The sequence below is a fragment of the Drosophila sulfurigaster genome, chromosome 3 (assembly GCF_023558435.1).
Source record: "Drosophila sulfurigaster albostrigata strain 15112-1811.04 chromosome 3, ASM2355843v2, whole genome shotgun sequence".
Lineage (NCBI taxonomy): Eukaryota > Metazoa > Arthropoda > Insecta > Diptera > Drosophilidae > Drosophila > Drosophila sulfurigaster.
In genome coordinates, this window is record NC_084883.1 from 20615813 (window position 1) to 20633277 (window position 17465).

The following is a 17465-nucleotide window of genomic DNA, read 5'->3' on the forward strand; positions in this document are numbered from 1 at the left end:
AATCAATGTGTTGTGTTTACTAACAACAAAGTTGAGCAGACTCGTGAGTCGGGACTTCTTCTTTGTTTGTCTTCCGAATCTCGTCAAAAACAGACTAAGAAAACCTAATGTACATTGACTTTTGCACGAGATAAAGAGGCTCGCCTTGGATGTGAATCACTTGAACTAACGTCTGAGAGAGAGAGAGATTGCAACAAAAGTTTGTGCTGAGTCGATGTGTGTTAAGCATGACTACTGCATTCGACCGGTATTAGTTATTTCTTATCAACATTGTTTTTTTCCCAACTCAATGTTTATATTCTCAGCAGAGTAAATGTTTTGTGCTGACTTGAGAAATAAAGAAGTTTTTGTCGAATCACGCTGAGTCTCAAACAAATCTATATAAAACACCCTCAACACGCACTGAATCTACTCAGTGTATTCTCAAAGTTCAAACGAAGCTGTTAAATGTGGGCATTAATTTATTTACTCTTCGCGATTCCCGCACTGATCGCATACATCTTGCATCGCAACCTCAACTACTGGAAGAATCGTGGCATTCCTCAGGAAACTCCGCATCCATTCTATGGCAACCTCAAGGGCTTCAAAAAGGATCGTGTCTTGCACCACATTCACCAGGAATACTACAATAAATTCCGCAAATCTGGCTTCCCCTTTGTCGGCTTTCACTTCTTGCACAAACGCAGTGCCTACATCATCGACACAAAGTTGGCCAAGAATGTACTGATCAAGGATTTCAGCAACTTTAGCGATCGCGGTGTCTTCCACAATGAACGTGATGATCCTCTGTCTGCGCATCTCTTCAACTTAGACGGCAAACGCTGGAAGGAAATGCGCCAAAGACTTTCGCCCACTTTTACTTCCGGTAAAATGAAGTTCATGTTCCCCACGGTTATCAAAGTATCTGAGGAATTTGTCAATGTCATAAGTGAACAAGTTCCCGCCAAAGCGGGAGGCTCAATTATTGAAATCAAAGAGCTGATGGCTCGCTTCACCACCGATGTCATTGGTTGCTGTGCATTTGGAATTGAGTGCAACACTCTGCGCACTCCGGTATCCGATTTCCGCACCATGGCGCAAAGATCTCTCACTGAAATGCGTAATGGCAAATTGCTAACGTTCTTGATCTTCAGCTTCCCGAATTTGGCTCGCAAGCTCAGAATTCGTAAGGTACCCGATGACATCCATGAGTTCTTCATGCGTTTGGTGAACGAAACCATCACGTATAGGGAGAAGGAGAAGATCAAGCGCAACGATTTCATGGAAATGCTGATCGAAATGAAACAAAAGGGAAGCTACACTCTAGAGAACGGAGAAGTGGTTAAGGGATTGGACATTGGCGAGTTGGCTGCTCAAGTCTTTGTATTCTATCTGGCTGGCTTTGAGACTTCCTCATCTACTATGAGTTACGCTCTCTATGAACTAGCTCAGCATCAGGATATCCAGGATAAACTCAGAGATAACATTAATAGTGTGCTGGAGAAACACAACGATAAACTCAGCTATGAGTGCATCAAAGAGATGCGTTACTTGGATCAGATAATATCTGGTAAGACATATGAAAAACTTTCGAATGCTGTTGGATTCTTATTGAGAATTTTCTGTTCTTAGAAACCCTTCGCCTCTACACAATTGTGCCGCATCTTGAGCGCAAAGCACTCAATGATTATGTTGTGCCTGGTCATCCAAAGCTAGTCATAGAGAAGGGCACCCAAGTGATCATACCTGCCACAGCCTATCACCGCGATGAAGATCTCTATCCTGACCCCATGAAATTCGATCCCGAACGCTTCTCCGCCGAACAAGTTGCTAACCGTGACTCTGTCGAGTGGTTGCCTTTTGGCGATGGTCCTAGGAACTGTGTGGGAATGCGTTTTGGGCAGATGCAGACACGTATTGGCCTGGCCCAGTTGATAAAGAACTTCAAGTTCTCAGTGTGCGATAAGACTGAAATCCCACTCACGTATGATCCAAGGTCTTTTGTCTTGGGTACAGTTTATGGCATAAATTTGCGTGTGGAGCGTGTTTAAATAAGAAGTGTATACGGCAATGTTAAACATAATAAATATAAAATGTAATTGGGATAAAAACTTAGGAAAAAACCAAAAAGTTGTATTAAAATTAATTGGTATTATAAAGAGATATTTGCTTCATCATTTCAATTGTATTGTTTAACAAATTATTGTGAAGCGATACAAAATTACTTGGCTTAAAATAGTCCAACACTTTTATGTATGTTCACGATATGTTCGTGAATTGCTGGCTACGGAATTGATTATCATTTTATAAACAAAGAGACTTATTAGAAGACTTTAAATTATTTTATGTGTCCTTTTAAAGTGCTATAGCCAGCACTCTTTATGCTTATTAAAAATTGGCACAAAAAATTAATATTTGTTATGAAAAACTGCAAAGGGAAAAATTTCCGTCGCTATACAATAAATATTCTCTTAATCACCATCAATATTGAGTTATCTCTAACTATTTTGTATATGTGTTCTTCCATTTACATATGTACAGCAAATTAAGTTTATATTTCAGATGCCAAGCTTATACTTTACCAAATTCCAGAATTATTCACATGTTTTTTTTTAATAATTTGATATAAAGATCTACCTAACAATCTATAATTAATACTATGCATACATGTGCGCTATACTTTTGTTATCAATCAGTATAGTAAAACACAATGTGTTCCACTAGAGCGGGTTTTACTTGTTTATTATTTGTTTCCATGATTTTTAAGAGAGATTTGTTTGTAGACATAAAGAGGATTTCTCTTCGAAAAGAGCACAGCAAAAACAAAGCAAAACAAACTTCAAGTTTGAGTATCAACTGCGTGTTTAGCTCTTTTTTTCAAATAAATGTTTGCTAAGCATGATCGTTGTTATCAATAAAAAACTCACTCTCGCACAAAATACGCTAAGCACATTTGCGTTGTTATCAACAGGCTCAGTGGGAATTCAATTTTGCCAAATCATTGTGATTTTTGTTAAACAGAAATCTCTAAACGTGTTGTAGTGATCGGAGAGCATAAAATACAAGTTGTTTGACCAGCGAGCAGTCAGTTTCAATTCGAAAGTTGCTCAAAGCAGTTCACAAAATGTTATTCATCATCTATTTGCTGATCACAATATCGGCGGTAATTGCGTACTTGCTGCATCGCAATGCCACATTCTGGAGAAATCGGGGTATACCCCAAGATCCTCCACATCCATTCTATGGCAATCTTGTGGGATTCCGCAAGAATCGTGTCATCCACGATCTCGTCTATGATTACTACAATAAGTATCGCAAAAGCGGCCATCCATTTGTGGGCTTCAACTTCTTGCAAAGGCGCAGCGCCTTCATTATGGACATCAAGTTGGCCAAGAATGTGCTGATCAAAGATTTCACCAACTTTGCCGATCGCGGACAGTTCCACAATGTGCGAGACGATCCCTTGACTGGTCACCTCTTCAACTTGGATGGCAAACGCTGGAAGGAAATGCGACAGAAGCTTTCACCTACTTTCACTTCCGGCAAAATGAAGTTTATGTTCCCCACGGTCATTAAGGTGTCTGAGGAATTTGTCAAAGTGATGTTCGAACAAGTTCCCGCCAAAACTGGCGGTTCCATCATTGAGATCAAAGAGCTGATGGCTCGCTTCACCACCGATGTCATTGGCACCTGTGCCTTTGGCATTGAGTGCAATACTCTGCGCACTCCGGTCACCGATTTCCGCACCATGGCCAAAAAAGCCATCACCGATATGCGACATGGACCACTCCTCACTGCATTCCACTTTAGTTTCCCAAATATTGCGGCTAAGCTGCGCATGCGAATGATACCCGATGATGTCCACGAGTTCTTTATGGGATTGGTGAACGAAACACTCGCCTACAGAGAAAAGGAGAAGATCAAGCGTAACGACTTCATGGAAATGTTGATTGAACTGAAGCAGAAGGGCACCTTCACTTTGGACAATGGTGAAGTGATCACGGGATTGGATTTCGGCGAGTTGGCTGCTCAAGTCTTTGTCTTCTATCTGGCTGGCTTTGAAACTTCATCGTCTACCATGAGCTACTGCCTCTATGAGCTGTCTCAGCATCAAGACATACAAGACAAACTCAGAGAAGAGGTTAATGCCGTGCTTGAAAAGCATAACAACAAATTAACTTACGAATGCATCAAGGATATGCGTTACTTGGATCAAGTCATCTCAGGTAAAATAAGCAGAAATTTTTCGAACAAACAAATGCTCAACTTGCATTTTCCTCAACAGAAACTCTTCGTCTCTATACGATTGTGCCGTTCTTGGAGCGCAAAGCGCTGAAAGATTATGTTGTTCCCGGACATCCCAATTATGTTATACCTAAGGGCACTCAGGTTATTGTTCCCGCCTGTGCCATTCATCGCGATGAAGATTTCTACACAGAGCCCACCAAATTCGATCCCGATCGCTTCTCAGCCGATGAAGTTGCCAACCGAGACTCTGTCGAGTGGTTGCCCTTCGGTGATGGTCCAAGGAACTGTGTTGGAATGCGTTTTGGCCAAATGCAGACACGTATTGGCCTGGCCCAGTTGATCCAGAACTTCAAGTTCTCGGTATGCGATGAGACTGATATTCCTCTGAACTACGATCCGAAGCCATTTGTGCTGGGTACAATTGGCGGCATCAATGTGCGTGTGGAACGAGTTTAGCAATGTTGTTTTTTGAACGTTGATAATTACGTCATTGTTTTTGGCGTTGAATTGTTGTTTACATTGATGTCAAATTTGTTGAGGCGTATATAATGATTGTATACGGATGATTGGTATGCGTGCAGTAAGCTACTTGTTTACATTGAGGATGTATTCAAATGTATGCCTGCTGCTTGTACATAAGTGTATATATTAAACAGGGTAATTATAATGAATTAATAAGTCATTTGAGTCGACTGTGCTATGCATATTTAATAAAGTGATATTTTTATGATTAATCAGAAATAATGAATAAATATGGCAATTGTAATGAACTTATAAACATGTAAGGATTGTTAATATTTGCATTTGATAAGATATAAATTCTTTGGTTTTATTGCTTAAGATTCTTTGGCGTTTGATAAAGTGATATCTAATCACGGTTTATTATGAATAAATAAGGCAATTTAACAATAACTTTTGGAAATATTTTGTTACTATGTAAAGCCTATTTATTATAAAATTATTCTTTTGTTTTGTTGCTTAGCATTCAATACTGTGATATCTAATCTGAAATTTCAAGTGTGTACTTATAAGCATTTTATTATTTGGCTACTAGAGAGTTAATAGACAGACTAGACAGACTAGTCAATATACTTGTATATAAGTTTAATGCGGTTCTGAAGTAGTTTATACCTTAGTGACTAAAGTGGGGACAAAATAACATTTGAAATATTATCTTCGATTTGAATACTTTATACATTTTGTGACATTTTTAATATACTCTATCTCTTTTACTAAATATAATGCTTGAATAGAAGATAAGAATGAAATGAATTTTTTATGTAACGTATCTTTGATTATTTGGTTTTTTCTGTACCTCAGTTCCTTTAATCTATAATCAGTGTTAGTTTAAGAAATAATTGCATCAATTTCGCCGCTACTCACGACTGCTGAATATCAAATTATTATGTGATAATTCAGCATTAAGTATTCTAAGCATGAAAGTGCCATTAGATAGATTATAATCATATAAAATAAAAGTGCTCTAAGCATGAGAATACTTTCAAGTTCAGTAGCTTTATCAAATGCTGATAGAAATAAAGAAAGTCACGATATCTATCTACTTTTTGATAAGCCTCAAATTTGATAATTTTTCGGGAAAATACCCTTTCTAACTATGACTTTTAGACTTGTTAATTTCTATATAATACGACGTGACTGTGGATTTACTTTTCTCTTATAGTAAATATTCAAGTGTGAATTTTTAAAGTGACATCAGTGTATTTAAAATTTGTTAAGTAGACTGATAAGCACTCGGTAAACATTTTATAAATAGCTCCTCTCTAAGACTATCTCAATAATGAAATTATTGGGCCTCGGCTGCTTATCAAGTATTTACACAGCCATTTAGCTGATAGCAGTTCAAAGAAGCAAAACTATAATTGTAAACAAACACAACTTATACAAGACTTTAAAACTTATCTGAAATACAAGATGTGGAAACTTAAATTCTTATCTTCCACATGCTGAGTTTGTCGAATTTCCCTATGCAAAAGTATGCTCTACTTTGCTTTTCCGCTTAAATTGATATTTTCACAGCATTTTTTTTTATCCATCTGCACAGTTGCGAAAAAAAAAAACTTTAGCCAAACATGCATACGGGGGGAAAAAATGTGAATTCTTTGGCATTGTCAGTTTATCTCTCCGGAGCGGTTTACACTTCAACTATTTTGGTTATTTACATTCGAATTGGCACTGTCTGAGCTTAAAGCGAGTGCAGAAAAAACTACGAGAATTTTCTATTTTCGTCTGCCCCAAATAAAGTATAAGTATTCTTCCGTTCACATATGCATAGCTTTGGCTTTTATTTATATTGCATGAAGTTTGCTTTGGCTTTCCATATTTTTCTCAACGCATATTAAAGTCGATGCGTAAATTAAATATGTGTATGTAAAAAACATGTTTACATTTGCCGTACAAGTATCTGCATATTAGAGCCGAGCTTGCAGTTTTTAATTAAGCGCGACAACATGAAAAAGCTTCTTTTATCTGATGTCGTCACATCATGCAACATGGCAGCCTGCTCATGGAAAATGAGGTATGTGCAACAAACTGAAAACTGCATTTAAAGTTTTTCCCTCTAGGCCATACATGGAAAATTCTATCTTCCTATCTAACGGCACAACTGAAAATGTCATTAAAAATAATCGCATGAGTTTTGCGGTTTTCTTTTTTTTATATTTTTTTGTTGTTTGTCACCCGAAAAAAACTTCATATGTTATGCTAATTATAAATTTATTGCAAAAAAGAGCAAAAGTCGAAAAGCCACAAATTAACTAATTAATATATTCATTATAAATAAACTGAAATATTTTAATATACAGCAAATAAATGTGCATAATTAATCAATTAAAGCGGCACAAACAAAAGACATGTACTAGACATAGAATCAACATGAATATTTGCTAACTCTTTAATGCTTTAACAAATATTTCTTTGCAAACAAAGTGTAAACGTCTCTTTTTAAGAATTATTATTTGTTACTTCAGAAATCATTTGCAATCCATCAAGAATTTGCAATCCAACCATAGATGGCGCTACTAACTAATTTTCAGTCTTTCATTCATGATCGTATTGAAAGCCGCAGAAGAAAACGGACAGTAGATGGCGCTATTATCTACTTTGCTGTCTTTCATTCATGAAAATAATGGGTTAAAAACCATCCATTTACATTATTTTGTCTATATTGAAGTATCGCAAAATAAAGTTTAATGTTTTTGAAACAAAAACCAAAAAGCAAAAGTACATAAGAGGCCAAGGAAATAAAGTATGTGATACCTTTTTGTTAAGCCAAATAGCCAGCAAGATAATTAAAGTTTTTTAATGCAAATCAATTGAGCGCACTCACACTCATTTCTTGCGAATACACGAAATGCCTTAAGCTTACTCATTCATTGGCGAGCCGAGCAGTCATTGACTTGGCTTTAAACTCGATTCGCATTCAGAAAGCCAACCCACCAAGCCAAGTTCCAAGCTAAAGCTAAAGCTGAAGCCAACAAGCACAAAATTAATTACGAAATCTCTCACAGCAAATGTGTTGAACTCATAAAGCACAAGTGAATACAAAATAAAAAGCGAAATGGGAAACAAGACGAGGCGAGGCGAGCCAAGAGAAATGAGAAGTGAATCAAAAATAAGAGCAGGAAAATGCCAGCTAAAATCGTGCACAAAAGAGGCAGCTGGCAGGTTGTTCAACCTTAACATTGGCAAGACCTTCGTCAAATTGCAAGAAGTGCTGGTTAATTAGAGGAAGACTGCGCACAAATCATCAGCAAACACAAAAAAAAAGGGAATTCCCGCTGGTAATTGCATAATTAAATTAATTAATTAGAAATGCATTCGATGCAAATTTTCTAAAGAGTTCAACTGCAATAAGTCTACTAAACAAATCTCAACTGCCATTCAATTTTCCCCTGTTTACCAAATCTGCCTCAAGGCTGAGGCCATGCCCCTGCCCTCTGCTCCCTGTCCCTGTCCCTGTCCACAACCCATGTGCAAACAATGACAACACTCGAATTGCAATTTCTATTGCCGCAACAGCAACAGCAACAGCTGCTGCCAGAGAGGCGGAAGTGCTGCTCATATGTGCGTAGGAAATTCTTCAAGCGCAGCAATGCCAACAACTGGACATCAGGCAGGAAAAATGACTGGAAGAGTAATGGAGATGGAGTAAAGAGGGAGAGACTTCGGTGAGGTATGGTATTAATTGCAGTTGCTGTGTCAGCAAAAAGGCAGTGAAAGCTGCAACTTTGCAACTTGCAACCTGCAACCAGCGCAAGCTGCAAGTTATAAAGCAAACAGAGCTGAAACTTTGCTGACAATTTTGTTTGTTGCGATTGCTGTTTTTTTTTTTTAGCATACTCAATACTAATATGGAGTAAAGGGGTATATTAACTTTGAAGCTATAAAGTTAATATGCTATACGTAAACTTGTTTTAATTTTTTTTTCTTTTTAATCCGTTTACCAATAAGTAAATTGTACAATTATTTAGTACGATTGTAAAGTGTGCAAGCATCGCTGAAAAGATTAATAATATTTAATTAAGGACAGCAAATTCTATTAACACTTGGATTTCATTTTTCAATATTGTATATTAATATAAATAATATACTTTTTTATGTACACATGTAACGAATTTTATCAGCATCACAAAAATAGTTAACGGGTATCGCTCAGTCGTTCATATTCGTGTGCAACTTTACAACTGGCGGCAGTTGCCGCAGCTTGTTGTTGCAACAGATTCGTTGACCATTCAAGATATGAGATTTGCGTATTTTGCATGCCTGATTGAGGCTGCCACCGCTTGTTGCTGCTGCTGCTGCTGTTGCTGCTCCAATTTGCGACACGGCACGCAGAGAGTTGTTGCTGCCCATTGTTGCTGCCACACTTCAGCAACTTCCAGCAGCGTTGCACAAAGACTCACACACACACACACACACACCCAGAGAGACTCTGTTGGTGTTATGTCGCCCGTTGTTGCTAATTTAAAGTCTGCCGTGTGACGATGACGACGACGACGACGTCGACGGCATCGGCATCGGCGGCAAATTTCAGACTTCAGTTGAGCTTTAAACGCGACGCCGCGCGGTTGCACAACCCAAACGAGAAGCGAGGCAACTTTAAGTAACGCTTGAAGACCATTTAGAGTCACTCTACGTGTGTGTTAGTGTGTTTGAGTGTGTGAGTGTGTGTTTCTTCTGGCTGCCAATTATGCCACATGCATAACGCTGTCGACCCGTATTTATGACCGCAAATCGAAAGTGGTACGCGCTAAATGAATCGCAGCTAATTAACAACAAACAACGAAAATATTAATACTAATAATAACAGTCGAAAATAATAACAGACGTGTTAATAATAATAATAATAAAAGTTACATGACCACAATGTGTGGCATGCAAATGCGCTTGCTGTCTTTGCCAATAGCTAAATGCGATTAGTGGTTGTTGTCGTTGTTGTTGTTGCTGTGGATGTTGCTACAATTCTTGTTGTTGCTGTTGCCATAAAAATATGTGTGTTTGTGGCGCCGAGCACGCTTGACCTGCTCATTTATCACTTGACCAAAAACAAAACAAAACGCACACACACGAAACAAGCGTGAATAACCAGCTACCACAGCTTGCCACAGATTTAATACCCTCGTCCAACACACTTCCAAAGCGGTTGCTTCGGCTTCAATCAAGTTTGGACACAAAGCTCAATAATCATGATTGAAATTTTAATCAAATAATTCGATCAGCATAGCGCTATAAAAATTGCAGAATTGTTCATTCAGTTTAATTGCTGAGCTACACTGAAATTATTCTTTAATAATCTATTTTAAAAGAGCTATAAAATATAGTTTAAATTATACAAAAAATGCATATTAAATAAAGGAAGTTTAAAGAATAATTGTAAATATTACGATTGGTGTTAAATCCTATTAAACTTATTAAAAGAAAATCTATTATATGTTATAAATCGTAATACAAAAATCAATATTAAATATATTATTTTTCACATTGAAAGCTTATAATTTGTATCACGCCGAAAGTAAAACAGTGATCATTCTTTCTGAATTTATGTTAACTGCGCTATAAAATATAATCTCAATGTTAATCTTAAAAAAAAAATAATATTTAATGGATTATTGCTATAGCCAAGCAAAAGAGTAATTATTCTTATTGAATTTAGCTGAGCTTTTAAATATAATTTATATATAAAATTTAAATTATAAAAATAAATATATTGAATGAATTATTGCTCAACGACACTTAAAAAAATAATAAAAGCAAAGACTGATTAATCTTATTGAAATTATTGAAGCAACATAAATTTTGCCATAAATCTTAAAAGAAGTATAATAAATTGGTTTTTTGCTATAGGAAACTTTTCATCAAAACCAAAGAAAATCATTTGTTAGTATTTTTTAAATTTATTTGAACTGTCATATAAAATATATATTAAATATAAGTCATATAAAAATTGAATAATAAATGAAGTTTGGCTATAGGAAGAAGAAAGTTTTAATTAAATTTATGCTGCAAAAAATGAAAAGACTGTCAATATGCATCAGATAAAGTTGTTCACTTCATATCAAAAACAGGTGTGTGATTCAATCACTGAGACTTAATGAATTTCAATTACATTCCACAAAAAATATTATCAACTCTAATTAATACAGATTGAATAAGCTCTCTGTTTAAGCAATCAACTTTTGGACATAATAATAATTATTATTATTATCTGTTGAACATGTGGAAAACTTCTTTAAAAGTTGCATCAATGCAGATGATAAATAAATAAAACAGAGCTTGTTAAGCTGAATTGACATGTATTTTTGTACTTTCCTACATGTCTGGAGAATGTCATTTTGCTTGTAAGGTGTTACACAATAAATAATAAAAACAATGCGACCCTTTTGGCACAGCTTCGAGTATTTTATTGCTTTTTTATCGAGCCATAAACAGAAGGCGCACGTTTCGCGATTTTCATTCAAAAATAAATGCAACACACAAAGAGCAAAAACATCGAAAACAACTACAACAACAACTTTAACAACAACAATAAAACAGAACAAAAGCAATAACAATTTGCATATTGCTGTTTCAGCGTCTGTTATTGGGATTTAAAAATGATTACAGCATTTGCTAGACTGTCAAAAACTAGAGAATAAAAAGACCGTAAAATCTGTGAAATTGCAAATAAATAAAAGAAAAAGAGCTAGAGAAAAACTACAAAAGTGAGAGTGAGAGAAAGAGAGAAATGCTATTTCGTCGCAGTTGTACGTATAATGTGGAGCAATCGACGCGACATTATGCAAAGGTAAAACATTGCATTACGAATCGAATCGAATGAAATGTACGTGCTTACATTAATGCCAAAGATAAAACCAAAACATACTTTATAGCAATAAGTTTGTGAATATGAATATGAATATGAATATGAATAGTGTGTGTGTGTGGCAGAGTCTCGTTAGCAGATAGAAAGTATTTGCGATTATTAAAATATGCAAATATCTTCAACGTTTTGATACGTGTAGATTGTGAAACCGCGTTTGCCGCATAATTATGCATCCATATAACGAGTGCTTTGCATATGTCATTCATTTATTCATTTGAAGATTATGCTGCGTATTCATTAAGCCAAAGTCTAGTGAATGAAATGAATGTGAAGCAATCTCTTATCATGGGCTCTAAATGGGCAGAGCTTAGCTCCCACTAGATACAAATATAAAGACATAAATATGCAGACTATTTGTCTATGCGCCCTTTACAGAAATTTAAATGAATATATTAATTATTGGTTCGATTCGATTGGAGCAGAATCTTTTGTGTGTATACCTTCAACTAATTTGGTAATATTAATTAGAGTTGAACAACTAAATTAACAATGTTAAAAGTTTTATTTTGAAAAAGCAGAATCATCTGTATTTCTACTTTAAACTGATTTTGTAGTATTAGAGTTAAATAACTTTATTAATGATAATAAAAGTTCAATTTAAAAAGAGCTGAATCATATGTTTTTTACCTTCAACTAATTTGGTAATATGAATTAGAGTTGAATAACTTTGTTAACGATAAGACTACGATTTTAAAAAAATCATCTGTGTTTCTACCTTCAACTAATTTGTTCATCTGAAATAGAGCTTGCTTACTCTGCTGACCTAAAGCCAATTTTTACTTTCAAATAAATAAAGCAAGGTTTGATCAAATGTCTTCCATAATGAATGAATATAAAATAAAATATATTGATTAATGATTCAATTTGATTAGAGCAGACTTATTTGTATTTGTACCCTAAATTGGTAATATAATTTAGAGTTGAAAAACTAAATTGGAGGTATTAAAAACAGCAGAATCTTATTTTGGTATACAATTTAGCGTTGAATAAATAAATTAAAAATATTTTACCATGTTTATATTGCTAACCGAGAACTTATTTTAAAATAAATAATAACAATGGTAAAGCAAAGATATTACAGAGCAAAATCATCTATGTTTTTTTACATTCAACTAATTTATTAATACGATTTAATGGATAACTAAATTAAATATATTTTCCATAGATTGCCTTAGTTACTCAGCTGCTATATCAAATTTATATAATTTATATATGATTTATATTTTTCATTTATTAATAACACCAATTTTAATATTACCAAATATCTCGCTTGAGGGCAAAGCCTATCCAATGGATTTTACAATATGTAAATACACATTTGTATTGTTAAATTAACTCAATACAATTATAGACTGCTCTTAAGCTTTTTTAGCTCTATTTAAAACCCCAACAAATTGTGTGTTTCACATGTGTAAGTAAACACTACTTTATTATATCGATGTTACCTAATCGAAGTTCTCAATAAACTTGCCAAAAATGCCTTAAGGCAGATCCTTCTTTTTAGTCAGTCGATTTTCAATTAAAATGTGCACAATACCCACGTCTAAACTGCTGCTGAGAATAACAAAAAGAATCTCAAACAACAATCCGATGTGGAAAGAGAAATTGAAATGAATCCTCCCAGTTTGCTTGTGGCAGTCATCAGTGGAATTGAAAGCGCTATTGCAAAAATTGAAAAACAAAGCACAAACTGCACAAAAAATTGCAACAAATTGGAAAAAGGAAAATAGAAAATACGCTTTTTACTATATCGAATATTGTCTGCTTGAATTGCTGTGAAAACTTTCCGTCGAACAATAAATGCAGATATTATTGCGAACTGAGTAAATAAAATACTTGATGTTTGGGTCATAAATGTAAAAGCTATTCTCAATAATTGAGGAAAATCGAGAAGATAAAAGAAAAGTTAATGTGTGGCAATTACCAGATTATTTTTCTTAATTCGTATATTGCGCATAATCTTTTTTTTTTTGTGGCAGTTAAACTAAACACAATTCACGTATTTATTTGCCAAAGTGTGCAAAACTCATTACAAAGGTGCTTGATAAGCAGAAAACATCAAAAAACCAAGGCGAATGTCCCACATTTAGTTTTGTGTTTCTACCACGAAACAGCTAAAAATTGCAATTAAAATGTTTTCCAAGTAATTCTCAATTTTAATGTTGTTTATGTGTGTCGATTGTGGGGGTCGAATTCAATGAATGAATAAATGAATAAATGAGAATAAACGCCATGAAAATTATCTAAATATTTGGTCGAAAAATACCGTCCGCACTTAAGGCCACAAAACTGTGCCAACAAATTAGAAAGCAATCAAAATTTTCGAACGAGAAAGGAGAGACGGAAATGGGCGGAAAGAGAAGAGAAGAAGACGGAGATGTAGAAGACGAAGGAGAGAAGAACAGCAAAAGGCAAGTGGAAAATACTTTTGGCTTGTCAAAAACAAAAGTCGCCATAAATCAAATGGAAGTAAATGAAATTTCTAAGTGGAACGCGTGAAATTCAACTCAGCACTTGACCAGCAACAATAACAACAACAACACCAACAAAAGCAACGCAAACAACAACAACTACAACAAATGTAATTACACGTCGCATGAATGATTAAATTATGTTTTATAGCGGATCCCAAGTCTTTGATGCTTTTGTTGTTGTTGTGAGTGTGGCATTTACCTCCGACCTGCTGCATGTGTAATAACTGTAAAGAAAACTCAAGCACAGCAACAACAACAACAACAATAAGAACAAACACGCACACAAATACAAATACAGACACACACACACACACACACGCCGCCAACTAATGCGAGTTTAACAATTTTGCGGTCGTGTTTAAGTCTTGTTAAGCCAATTACATGCGCTGCCTCTCTCAGACCCTCAAACGAAGACCAAGACTTCAACTCAGACTTAGTCTGAGGCCCAGAGACAGTCGCATCAAAGACAGAAAGAGAGAGAGACAGAGAAAGGGAGAGAGAGAGATAAATACTGAGCTAGAGCCCGACTTAAGCCAACAGAAATGAGGCTGGGCCCTCGGGTGCTGCCAAGAAGTTGTCTTCTGGGAAATGAAAACAAACAACAACAGCAAAGGCAACAGCAACATCAACAGCAAGAAAACAAACAAAACGAACCACAGATGCAAACTTAGAACTTAGAAATATATAATCATGTGCAATTAGCAAAGCGCAACTAAGAAATACCCTTTAAAGTTAAAAGAGGTCTCTAAAAAGAAGTAAAATATAAATTAACATTTGAGGTATTCGTATAATAATATATTTCAAATACGTTCGCAATCGATTTTAGAGGCTTACATCTGTAAAAAGAATATAATATTAAATAATTTATTCAAGCAGCATAAAAAATGCCTCAAATATTGTTAAAATATGTCTGCCGTTGAATTGATTTTCAGATGCTTAGATCTTCATTGAAATGTTAACAAATAAATTACATAATCAACAGCATAAAAAATGACTTAAATATCTAAGACTTTTACTACGTAGATGTTGCTTCTACTTTATATTTAAATTTACCTAAAACATCAAGTTTATTTTTCTGTAAAATCAGCATAAATCGTTAATTAAATTAAAAGAAGTTCAAACTCTAAGATATGCAAATTATCTTCAAAAAATAATTAAACATTGTTTTCGTCAAATATAAGCTACCTTATACGCCACACTAAGCGAACTAATTACAGGGTATGCAATGTAAACAGAGCAATGCAAAATGCAGACTCGTTGAGTGAAATGGAATGAAATGTCATTTCCAAAATGCGGTTAGACGATTCTTAGGGAATTGTTTTCGCATTTGGAGCTTCAACTGTCAACCGAATTGCATTTTTTGGTCAGTATTCTGTTTATTATTTGTCATCGTAGTTGCTGTTGCTGCTGTTGTGGTTGTTATTGCTGTCATTCTGATCCGGATTTGGAGAGCTGAGTAACTTCCGTTGCGGAAATGATTGAAAATTTGTGTATGTGTGTGTGTGCTTGTGTGTGCAATGAAGCGATTACAGCGTGTAAGCAAATGTTTGCAACAAATTGTGGCACATTGAGCAATTAGCAAACACAGCCAAAGGACACTCTGTAAAATGTAAACAAGAGCCAGGCAAAGTCTGCTGTCTCAACTGTGCAACTGTGTGTGTGTGTATGTGTGTGTGTGTGTGCAAAGTGTTTCGACCGCAAACTGTTTAATCTTTTAGCTACAACTAAAGTTGAGCAGCTTACGTCCCTATCTCTTTACCCTTTTCTCACTCACTTTTCATCATCCACGTTTTGCTTATTCCTCACTCACTTCTCATTTCTCTTTTCGTGTTTTTTACTTTTTCCAGAGCTCCGTCACTTTGTGTAATCTTGGCGTGGGCGCCACATTTGGCGAATCAATACTACACGACCTGCCACGCGACAGCACCGTGGTAACGAAGACAACCTGCGAGCTGCTGCGCGTCGAACAGCAGGACTTTCGACTCATCTGGGAGGTAAGCGCCAACACAACAAACACACACCGCGTATACGTAATATTCATATACCATACATATTATATACACATTTAATTCCACAACAACTCAAGTGTCGTGTGCGCTGTCACAAATGACACTAGCTTAATGATTAAACACGAAAGTGTTAATTGACATGGAAATAAATGATGCTCTCACGAATAGCTGTGCGAACTCATTAAACTCATCCATTAGGAATTGCAAAAAAAAAAAAAACTAAATTAACTAGGTAATCTCAACGCACTTTCAACTGAAAAGCTTTTGAGTTATAACAGCACTTTAAACACTAGAAATTCAACAACTGCTTAGAAAGATCATTAAAATTATAGCAATTAAAGAAAAAAGTTGATTGAAAGTAAAGCATATTTTAAATGCTCAATCACAACAAGGTTTAACTTAAACGTTTTTTAAGCTTTACAAATTTTTTTTAAATTGGCTGAGAAAGCGCATTAGAATTGTAGCAAATAAATATTTTAAATTAATTAGGAAATTAATTAGTAAATTGCAATTAAGCAGCTGCTCAAATTAACAATTCTTTAAGTTCTGCAAATTGGAAAACAAATGCTGAGAAAACTCACAAAAATTGTAGCAATTATAAAACAAAATTTGATTTAAACCGAATGATATTTGAAATGCTTACGATTATAAATATTAGTCATACAATTACACTTTAACTAAAAAGCTTATGACACGTAGAGCTATATGGATTAAAATAAAACTGAATAGAAAGCTCCTTAAAATGAAAGCAATTGCTCAAAAAGTTTATTACACGGTAAAGCATATTTTTTAATGCTTTCGAGTATCAATTATTTAATCTAAAAACACTTTAACATAAAAGCTTTTGAAATGAAGAGCTTGTTAAGCTCCACAAATTCATACAAAGCTGCTTAGAAAGCGCATTAAAATTATAAATCGTATTGGCAAGCTTAGAGCAGCTTATGAAGGCTATAAAACATACTTACTTTAGGTTTCATAACTTCAACGTTGCGCACATAAAAGGTGTATACAGGCTCAACTGGTTATTAGGCTAAACCCGTCGCTTAAGTGCCAATTGCAGCCAGTGTCATTGCGACTCAGGCGACGCTTTTCTTAAGCATTTTGTCGAGCGCTCATTAAAAGCAACAAACACACACAGAGAGACACACATTTATGTGAGACCTTAGCCACGTTAATGAGCAGCTGCATGGCATTGATGCGGCAAAATGGTGGAAGGAGATGGTTGGCTGTCTTCCTGACTTTGCCAAACATTTGCGGTATTTGCGTCATTGTGAAAATATTTAATTAAAATTTCAATTAACAATTAATGATGCGACCATTCCACGAGCTAAGCAAATGAAGTAGAAAGGACTCGAAAAATGGCGGGGGTAGGAG

At 35.2% G+C, this 17465-nt stretch overlaps 3 protein-coding genes across 8 annotated transcripts in view; all 3 read left to right on the forward strand.

Annotated features, from left to right (window-relative positions):
• The window catches only part of LOC133839908 (rap guanine nucleotide exchange factor 4), an 81984-nt gene that overhangs the window by 44386 nt on the left and 20133 nt on the right, over nt 1-17465 (forward strand). For 3 of the 6 annotated variants that reach the window (XM_062271548.1, XM_062271546.1, XM_062271551.1), the window contains one exon: nt 15930-16076. The exons of 1 other annotated variant lie outside the window; for it this stretch is intronic. In XM_062271548.1, the coding sequence (XP_062127532.1) occupies nt 15930-16076 (147 nt within the window). 2 more of the 6 variants (XM_062271550.1, XM_062271552.1) reach the window with 2 other exon arrangements.
• LOC133839913 (cytochrome P450 6a2-like) lies at nt 398-2154 on the forward strand. The gene is made up of 2 exons (XM_062271557.1): nt 398-1549; nt 1612-2154. The coding sequence occupies exons 1-2, from the start codon at nt 448-450 to the stop codon at nt 2028-2030; spliced, it is 1521 nt and encodes a 506-aa protein (XP_062127541.1). The 5' UTR covers nt 398-447; the 3' UTR covers nt 2031-2154.
• Nucleotides 3056-4908, forward strand: LOC133839911 (cytochrome P450 6a2-like). Its single transcript, XM_062271555.1, has 2 exons — nt 3056-4205; nt 4265-4908. The coding sequence occupies exons 1-2, from the start codon at nt 3104-3106 to the stop codon at nt 4681-4683; spliced, it is 1521 nt and encodes a 506-aa protein (XP_062127539.1). The 5' UTR covers nt 3056-3103; the 3' UTR covers nt 4684-4908.

Coding starts and splice junctions, on each gene's coding strand:
- LOC133839913 (XM_062271557.1), top strand. CDS start 448: ATGTGGGCATTAATTTATTTACTCTTCGCGATTCCCGCACTGATCGCA. Junction 1,550..1,611: donor CTTGGATCAGATAATATCTG/GTAAGACATATG, acceptor TTCTGTTCTTAG/AAACCCTTCGCCTCTACACA.
- LOC133839911 (XM_062271555.1), top strand. CDS start 3,104: ATGTTATTCATCATCTATTTGCTGATCACAATATCGGCGGTAATTGCG. Junction 4,206..4,264: donor CTTGGATCAAGTCATCTCAG/GTAAAATAAGCA, acceptor TTTCCTCAACAG/AAACTCTTCGTCTCTATACG.